Source organism: Terrapene carolina, unplaced genomic scaffold (genome assembly GCF_002925995.2).
Source record: "Terrapene carolina triunguis isolate 2854851 unplaced genomic scaffold, T_m_triunguis-2.0 Scaffold96, whole genome shotgun sequence".
Taxonomy (NCBI): Eukaryota; Metazoa; Chordata; order Testudines; family Emydidae; genus Terrapene; species Terrapene triunguis.
In genome coordinates this window covers 59,299,840-59,309,749 of record NW_020664447.1, presented here as the reverse complement: position 1 = coordinate 59,309,749, position 9,910 = coordinate 59,299,840, and the positions used below count along the sequence as shown (strand labels likewise).

The window sequence follows — 9,910 nt, the reverse complement described above, 5'->3', positions numbered from 1 at the left end:
TACAGCTGTATCTTTAGCTCCTAAATATTTGCATGTTAGTTCCTGAACCTTAACTACCTGGGATTATCCCTTGAACGATTTTTAAAACAAATTAAAAAAGGAATAAAAAAAAAACTGCTTTTCAGTAAATGTCTTCTCAGAGAAATAACTCTGATTATACACAAACATAACATGTTCAGATTTTTAAAACCAAGTTATCTGAATATGAAGAAAAAGTGTTTTTTCTGAACCTTACCAAGTCATCCTGTTCTGATCGTTTAGACTTCTCTTCTTCCAGCTCTTTTTCTAAATTCTCTATTTCATCCTTGAGTGCAGTGTTTGACCTGTTCAGTTTTTCACAGGTTGCCTAAAACAAGTAATTTTGATAGTTAACCTATAGAAATTTACAGTTATAAAAGTAATTAAATACAGGTGTGTATAGTGTATTTTTATGGAACACTTTAATAATCTACAGAGGGGCAACAGGGTCTCAGAAGTTAGATCTCAATGCAGCCTTGTTTAAAGTAGGGATTAAATCACTTACGTATGAATAGTCTTATTCCCAACCTTAAATTCATTCTGTACTTGGAGTAAATGCTGTAAGTAAATTTATCAGTTTATTAGTTATAGACACATTTTAATAGCCCCACGAGAAGTATGGGGAGACCAGGCTTTTACGGAGTCCTCTATCAAATAAATTCGATTTTTGAGATCTACAAATTGATTCATTTCTAGATTATAGCAACATGCAAGACGCATGCTATTTTAAGTTATTAGTGTGCATTTTTGATTCAGAACTATCAGTCAATTTTGAAAATTTATGCTGCAATATTTATCATACAATGTATTTTTTTTCAAAATACTGTGGTACACATTTGATTCTGCATCAGTCATTTAAGGGGTTTGCACAACTATTTTACAGGATGTCACCTATGGGAAGCAGGCAGAGAAAGCTATCTGCATAATTATTTGCTCCAAAATTAATTGTCTGCATAACTGATCCACTCCATAATTAATTCACTGGCTCATTTGGTGCTGGTTTGAGAAACCCTGGATTAGCAAAACAATTCCACAGATTTAAAAAAGTACACTTCTGACACCTTCAGTTTTTCCTGAAACACCACTTTTATTCTGTTTTTACCTCAATATGTGATGTATTTGACGACTCTTTCAGAAGACTGGCATCCTTTAGAGATGATTCTAAGTCTTCATACTGAAAGGGATACTTGATATCAAAATGTATGTAAAATCAAAAATTGTTTTAAAAAATGAAATTAATTTATGATTAAGTTTAAAACACTAAGGGATGGATTTTTAAAAGTATTTAGGCACACTAGACGTTAATTCCCAATGGGCGTTAGTGGGATTTTCAGAAGGGCGTACGTGCATCTTTAGGTGCCTAAGTATCTTTAAAAATCTGGCCCTAGGAAGGTTAGCACATAGAGCATAAAAGCAAGACATCTAGGAGTACATTTCCAATGCAGCATACTGTACTATGATTTAAGAGCAGAATGCATTAAAATCTGTATCACATTTAAAAGAATTTGAACCAAGGGGGGGGGGGGGGGGGGAAAAACCAAGAATTTCAAGATCATAAATATAAGCTTTTAATATTTAAGTTTAAATAAAGCTTCTGTTGCTCAAAACAACAACAATGGCTCAATATGCTAAAAACATACATTGGACGAGGAGAAGGAGAATAAAAATAAGAGTTACCTCTTCCTTGTGGAGACTAAGTTTTTCAAGAACTTCGCATTTCTCTTCAAGTAGTTCAGCAACTTTACTGGCAAGCTGTTTTTCCCTTCCTACGAAGAACAGTAGCTTCATTTTGTAACATTCAAGTTATTAAAATCTATCATAACAATAATTAAAAACTAACAGTGTAGCTAGAAACATACTCCACAGAAACAATAAGGAAAGTTAACTTACCTATATAAAGTCTGCTTCTAACCTGAAACAAAAAGAACAAGCACTGAAATTTGTCTATTACGTTACACAGTTTGCAAGGATAACACTATTCAGTTTTTAGCCTCATCTTCTCTGCGTTCTTTACTTAACATTACAATGTTTACTTAATCTACAGTAACTGTGGTTCTCTGTGATGTTGCAGTCAGCGTGGATCCCACCATAGGTGTGCATCCATCTCACATATATGAAACTGAAGGTGTTTGAATAGCAGTGTCTGTTGGGGCTGCACACAAGTTCTGTGCCTCCTCACGCTCCCATAGGAGTCCATAAAGGGTGGGGCCGCCACAACTCCCCCCCGCCAATTCCCTCGCCATTTAAAGCAGTGATAGCTGAGGAATCTGAAAAGCAGGTGTGAAAGGTGGGTTGTGGGATCCACGCTATGTTCATCTTGAAGAACGAGAGTTACTACAGGGTAGGTAATGTTCTCTTTTTTTTGAGTATTCATCAGTGTGGATCCCACTGTAGGTGACTCACGAGCAATATTATCCCTAGATAACAGAAGTGAGGCGTTTCAGTTGTATCAGTCAAACAGTGATTGAAGTACTGCTCCTGAACTTGGTATCTGACCCAGCTGGCATGCCTACTGCATGTTTAACAAAAGTCAGTGGGTTGCTCCATACTGCAGATCTCAGAGACTGACAGGCAGAAAATGCTGCCAGTTCCCTGGTCGAGTATGCCTTGACGTTCGGAGGGAGAGCATGTAGCTTTTTCTCCAGGTGTTGAGGGAGGTTTCAGAAAAAAGAATGGCAAGGTAACTGATTCTTCAGGTGGAATGGCGAGACTGCCTAAGGGATGAACTGGGGTGTGGTCTCAGTACCACCTTGTCTATATGGAAGGATATGCAAAGTGTAGAGTTGCCACCTGTCCAGATTTTCCCAGGATCATTGCCTTTTCCCCCTACCCCTTCTCAGGTAGCTGTCCTGGGAAATCTGGAAGAGTGCTCAGTATACACTACCAACTGTCCAGTTTTATGGGCCAAGGATCATCTCAGATGTCCTGTATTTTTGTACCTCAAAGGTGGCAACCCTAGTAAGATGGTCTGGCCATGAGGGCTTGGAGCTCAGTGACTCCCCACGCTGAGGTGATGGCAACCAGAAAGACAGTTTTGATGGTAAAGAAATGTACTGAGCAATCTGACAGTGGTTCTAAAGGAGTCAACCTGTGGAACTCGTTGCCAGGGGATGCAGTGAAGGCCAACAGTATAACTGGGTTTAAAAAAAAAAAAAAATTAGCTAAGTTCATAGAGGATAGTTCATCATTAGCTAAGATGGTCAGGGATAAAACCCCATGCTCTATGTGTCCCTAAACCTTTGACTGCCAGAAGCTGGGACTGGATGACAGAGGATGGATCACTCAATAATTGCCCTGTTCTGTACATTCCCTCTGAAGCATCTGGCACTGGCCACTGTCAGGATACTGGGCTACATGGACCATAAGAATGGCCATATAGGATCACACCTATGTTCTTATGAGTCTCCAGGAGTTTCAGGAGGACAATGTTGAGGGCCCACGTGGGAGTCAGTCTAACCAGAGAGTAAATATGAAGGAGGCCCTTGAGGAAATTTTGATATTGTCAAATGTGAGATCCAGAATGACTGTACCAGAGCGTGACACACCAATATTGCTGCAAGGTGGACTTGAGAGAGAGAGAGAGAGAGATAAATGCTAGTCCAGCATGTTTCAGGTGCAGCAGATAGAGGCCTTGATATTGAAGCTCCCTGACTACTGGGTCTAGATCAAGTTGGGCTGTCCGTATGAAAAATCTTTGCCATTTTGAGGAGCAAGTATTCCTAATGGAAGGTTTCCCACTTTGTAGGAGGACTTCCCGAATCTATAGGCAGCAGTTTCTGCCAGCAGTGCTCAGCCATCCGACGTCCAACGAACGCATCAAGTGCGATGACTGCAGATCTGAGTTGAGTATCTGACCCTGGTTCTGAGATGATATGTCCAGACAGGTTGGGAGATGTACGAGTCTGTGCTTGTGGAATGACACTGAGTTCTGCCCAGAATCCACAACTCCAGGTTTGGAGCGCCCTCTCTCAGTCCTTGGACTTGAGTACTGGAGGTGTTGAGATCAGTGCTGGGTCTTTTCTTGGTGCACTTTTCTCTTCACTGGTCTTTGGCATCGCTTGTGGCTAGATGGGGCAAATATACTGGGAGATCTGTACAGGTGGGTCTAACTGCCAATGCTCAGTTCAGATGGGTCAATACAGATCACAGTGGTCATATGTTGAAATATCAAGAGTTCTGAAGGTTTGTAGAAGATTTTGAGAAGGTTCAGCGAAACCTAGTGGGTTAGACAGTCACAGATTAGAAGGAACAGAGAGGATTGCAGTCACTCTGCCTTAATGCCCTTGTACAGGAGCACAAGATGCATGCACAGTGTAAACAGACACTATTGTTAAAAAAAAAAAAGGGGGGGGGGGGAGGGAGCGACTTGAATGGAAGAGGTTCATTGACACCTACAGTGGGATCTATACTGTCACATACTCTAAGAAGAAATATCCTTATGTTGATAATCCGTTAGCCAGGCAGGACAGCTAAGATCAAGGATAGATGAGAGACCCTAGGCCAGTGATACTCAATTAGAGTGGGCCAATTTCAGAATTTTATTACAAGAGGCGGGCCATTTGCGCAGAAGGCTGACAAAATAAAAAAAATTTAAAAAACCGAACACTTCAGCTGACAATAAAGACTTTGATTGCAACATAAGTATTAGTGTTTCTATCTTTTAACAACAATTATAAATCAACACAATTACCTGTGTTTGTTACAATCTTTAGCAAGCTTTGTGAAGAGTGACAGAATCCTGTGGCACCTTATAGACTAACAGACGTATTGGAGCATAAGCTTTCGTGGGTGAATACGAACTGGGTATTCACCCACGAAAGCTTATGCTCCAATATGTCTGTTAGTCTATAAAGTGCCACGGGACTCTTTGTTGCTTTTTACAGATCCAGACTAACACGGCTACCCCTCTGTGATTTGTGAAGAGTGTTTTGTAGGAGGTCAGGGCAAGGAGTATGCACTGGTGAAGAAGCTCATCTGTCAGGTGATTGCGGTGTTGGCCTTTTATAACGTTCACGATAGAAAACCCAGATTTGCAGAGGTACACTGATCCAAACACTGTTAAAAGATAGATGGATAGATTCTGACTATTCTGAAACCGGTCAACATATTGAGTCCACAAATCAAAGTCCCACTTCTCTGACTTTTGCCTTCAAGACATCTGAGCTCTGGAGCCTTACAATTTCTAATTGAAAGGCAGTTTCATTAATTGAATCAAGAATGTTCTTTGCTTCAGAAGGGCAAAGTCCATTGGCAGAGACAATAAACGGATCACAAACAAAAGCAAATCCTTTGGAATTTTAAAATTCTCAAATTGCATTTTAAAATTTTTGATCAGACTGCTTAGGAATTCTTCCATCATTTAATTGAAGTTTCATCTGTAGCAACAACACACAATGTGGGGAACTGCAACATCTTTCCTGTCAAAGATTTCAAGACTCCTCTGAAAGGCACACACTTTTTCAAACATATCCCTGGAAGGAATTCAAGTGACCAGTAATATCACACAGAAAAGCTACCTGTGACAGAGGGTACATCATTCATAAATTCCAGAAACTCACAAGCCTTACTGGTCTTGTGGTTTGAAAAAAATTCTATTATTTCTTTTTGAAGCACACAAAACCTCTCTAATATGCACCCCTACTTAACCAGCAAACGTCATCGTGCCGCAACAGGACTGTATTCAGCTGAAATGTCTTGTAAAAGAGCTTTAAAAAAATGTTGCAAGCTAGAAGTTGAGTGTATGTAGTTCACCAATCTCATCACAATACTTTTTTTTTTTTTTTTTTTTTTTTTTTCTTTCCCCCCTTCAAGTCTCCAGATATCTTACCGCACAGGACAGACTGGTGAATGATACAGTGAAGTGTATTTAATAAAAGATGTATCACTGCCAACTGTGAAGCAGAGCCCTTCTCTTTCCCTGACATGGAAGGACTTCAGTCTGTAACAAGCAAATTTACTTTCTGCAGATCTAAGCCATTTTTTTTTCCCTTCAAAAAAGCCTTTTACCTTTTCAAAAGTGATCTCTCTTGTGGTGTAGGTTTCTAATGGTACTAAGCACAAAAATTCTTCCTTAGATTTCATGATGGTGAAATTTTTAAACAGACAGCGATAGCTGGGCAGTATCACTTAAATCACTTGATTTGTTCACTGCAAGAGACATGTATTTGGTGTTTTTTAAACCAGAAAGCAGAGCTGACAAACAATCCTTGTAGATTACCTCTAAACTTCGCACTGCCATGGAATCAGACAGGATAACTGGTTTCACACGGTTCACAATGTCATCTTTTTTTTATCTCTGGCAAAAAGGTCCTCCAGTATTTCCAACGTGTACTTCTTCACAAACTCAGCATCCAGGAAAGGATTCCTCTTTTTAGCTAGTACCAACATTATTCTAAGAGAAGCAGCTGTTGCTTTTTCCTGTACACTCACTGATGTGTTTAAATGAGGTGGCATAAAAAAAAAAAAAGAAAATCCGCTGTCCAGTTTGGGTTAAAAGCTCAGGTTTTGCTGTTGACTTTGCGATACCATACCACGTCACCCTTACTTCTGCGCTGCTGCTGGCAGTGGCGCTTCCCTCAGAGCTGGGTTACTAAGAAAGTCATAGGCAAATGATAGGCAGCACATCACAGTTTGTGAATTTAATTATAAACATTTTTTAAGGTGAGCTAGCAGGCCACACAGGAAACCTTGGTGGGACACATTTGGCCCGCATGCCACCTATTGAGTATCACTGCTCTAGACCAGTGAAGATTACTGATATTGGACATGTGTGCTTTGGAAACACAAGAAATCAAACAATCCATTATTACATCACAACACCCTGCACAGGAAGTTTCTAAGGCAGCCAGGGAGATAATTGTGTCAATCACTGAAACAGGACAGGATGCTGAATGGACTAATGTCCAAATTAAAAATGTTGTAATTTTGCACACATACAGGAGCTTTCTCAGATATAATTTCTGCCTCACTGATCCAAAACAAAAAGACCTACATGTAACACACACATATCAAATGATGATATTTCATTTTAGGATCAAAGGGATATTAGAATTATTTTCAAACAAAAAAAAGATGCTACAGCTCAAATGATGGAAGTTATTAACACCTTGTACCACATCTTCAAACACAGGAATCACTACATTTACCACTGAAATGCAGCTACTTCTTATGCACAGTACTGCAGCTACTTAAAATCAAACAGACACTACACAGTAGTTTAGGTCAGCAAGTTAAGAAAATTTAATCCATTTTGAACTGTAGGGATAATTTAGGATGTTATTACTCTGATTGGAATTTGACCAGCACAAAGGACAAAGCTTGCACAAGTGTCATTAGATTTTCAATAAGTTTGTGTGGCCAAGAATCTCCATATTATGTTCCTCTAGAAGAACAGTGCTCCCCAGCAACATATTGAGACATTGGTTCAGTAGTGCAACATACTAAATCACCAATATCACTTCCTGAAGCATCCTGAACTTTTCTAGGCAGTTTCCCATCCAAGTTGGGCCTGCTCCTACTTATCCTGCAAGATATGACAAAATATCACAATCCTAGCTGGTATAGCTATAACCAAATATAGTGAAGTACCAAGACATATGGGAGTAAAAATACCCACAAAATGCTTAAGGAATAAATGGGAAACTAAAACATGCAGATTTATTTTGGAAGCTGGCTTTGAAAATTTGTCCCATAAAATGAGAAAGTAGAAAGGGGAAATGTTATCACTGTTTAATTTAATTTGCTTTTATAAGGTGAATATGCATTTCACATTAAAAGCAACATTCTTTCAGCAAACAGCCAACCACTAAGGACCTTGACAAGAAAGCTACTACCTAATTTTCCTCCAGTTTCAAAGAGAATATCATCAACTGTAGAGTTTTAAGTCAACTGGTCATATTGTGACACTGGCAAACCAGGTCAGATCAGGGCCACAGGTCAATTCACTTGTATGTTAGTATAGATCAAAGCAATTTTTAATGTGTAAATGTGTATTCAGATATTTAAACTCCATGAAAATTAATGGGTCATTACTTATTGTTCTTGCTTATCTATTCCTGTTATAATGTAACAGCAAACATTTACATGTATGTATAACCCTGTAACTAAATTACCTATCAAAGAAATCTTATGAAATGCTAATGAAGGACTTAAGGACTTTAATAGAATATGCTAATTTCAAAGCAAGTCAAGGACTCCAAGTGCATTCCACACTATCTGTCAAAGAAAAAAAAAGAAAAAAAAGAAAAAAAAAAAAAACACATAGGTCCAGACACTGTCAGCTATCTAGTAAAGGAGATATAAAAGATGGATTCAAGGAAAGAGCCTTCATCTCTGGACTGTTTGGATTCTAACACGGCAGAATAACTGAACAAGAAGACGGAGAATCCCAGAGTTATTCTGGGTAGCCTTGAAGGACTTCGGGGAAATTGGCAGTTTATTACATCACTGACACCATTTGGAGTGACAAACTGATTTACTCATATTTTTATCTGCTTTAACCTCTCAATAACTCTCATGCTTTTTTCTTAGCTAATAAACCAATAATTAGTTTACTACAGAATTCGCTGCCAGCGTTTTCTTTGGTTTAAGGTCTGGAGTACCAATTGATTTGGGGTGAGTGACTGGCCTCTTGGGACTGGGAGAAACTTGATGTGGGGGGATTTTAGGTTTAAATAATCTTTTATCACAAGTTCAGTTTGTCTGGGTGTAAGACAGACTGGAGAGTCTAGGGGACTGTCTGTACTAGATTGTTAGACAGGTAGAGTGATCCAGGAGTTCACATTTGTTACTGGTTTAGTGAAATCTAATTATAGAACAGACCACCAGTTTGGGGTGTCTGCCCTGAGATAGGCACTCTCAGTTGTGAACCACTCCAGACAGCGTGACACCTATTTCACTTAAAAAATTCAAACTGATCAAATGACAATTTTAACCATTTTTTTTTTTAATGCAAACAATCTACATAACTCTGTATGTCATTTTGGATACTTACGGATTGATAACTTCTACACAGAAACAGTAAGACTGCAAAAACTCCAACAACTGCAGCACAAATCACTATTTCCCATGGGAAACCATAAAGATCAGGACCAGGTCTCATATCTTCAGGCAACGCTGCCACAACCTTCAAAAAAAAAAAAATAAATAAAAAAAAAACAAAAAACAAAGTCTGAGGTGTTAAAAAAAAAAAAAAAAAAGGGACAGATTACCTGTTATTTTTGACAAATGCAGATATTACTTATTGTTTACTGAGTCAACTGTGAGACTATAAGACTTCGTATATTTACTTTTTCAAAACCCTGAGAAGTAGCAAATGTTGTCAGAAGCCTTTTATTTGGTTTTTAAATCTTTTGTTTATTTAGCAATCAGTGTATAATATAACTGAAGACACATATGGTGTGTTGAACCAGAACAGACACAGCTTTTTAAGTTTTCCTTCTGAACTTGTTGTTTAGGGAAGGGTCCTGCTTGAGATAGTTTATATGTAAAAGTAAGTGTCAGCATTAAAATAAAAAACGTTTACAACATAGTTGGTGGACAGTTAAAGAGATACAAATAATTTCTCTGATAGACTAAAACAGAGCATAAGTATGTTTTATAAAATAAAAGTAATGGTTAGTGTAGTTTACCACATAAAGGATCATGATTTGCATAATCTGTGGTCTACATTATTTGTAAATAGATATGTATACATTATTTTCTAAACAAAAAACAACCTGCTTAATGCAGCTCACCTTTCCATATACAACTATTAGTGTATAATATTTTATTCACTAAGCAGAAAAGTCTTAAGCTTTGAGACTTTCAAGCGAAGGTACTCAGTCTGCACTTGGAAAGAGCATCATTAGGCCTCCTTTGATACTATTAAAAGGACAATATAAGCATGTTTTCC

General features: G+C 38.3%; 1 protein-coding gene across 7 annotated transcripts in view; it reads right to left on the bottom strand.

Annotated features, from left to right (window-relative positions):
• Positions 1–9,910, bottom strand: part of MIA2 (MIA SH3 domain ER export factor 2) — a 63,585-nt gene that overhangs the window by 32,432 nt on the left and 21,243 nt on the right. For all 7 annotated transcript variants that reach the window (XM_026651533.1, XM_026651534.1, XM_026651537.1 and 4 more), the window contains 5 exons: positions 9,011–9,142; positions 1,909–1,930; positions 1,696–1,784; positions 1,121–1,192; positions 236–346 (listed from right to left, as the gene is read on the bottom strand). In XM_026651533.1, coding sequence (XP_026507318.1) covers positions 236–346; positions 1,121–1,192; positions 1,696–1,784; positions 1,909–1,930; positions 9,011–9,142 — 426 coding nt within the window. The remainder of the gene's footprint in view (positions 1–235; positions 347–1,120; positions 1,193–1,695; positions 1,785–1,908; positions 1,931–9,010; positions 9,143–9,910) is intronic.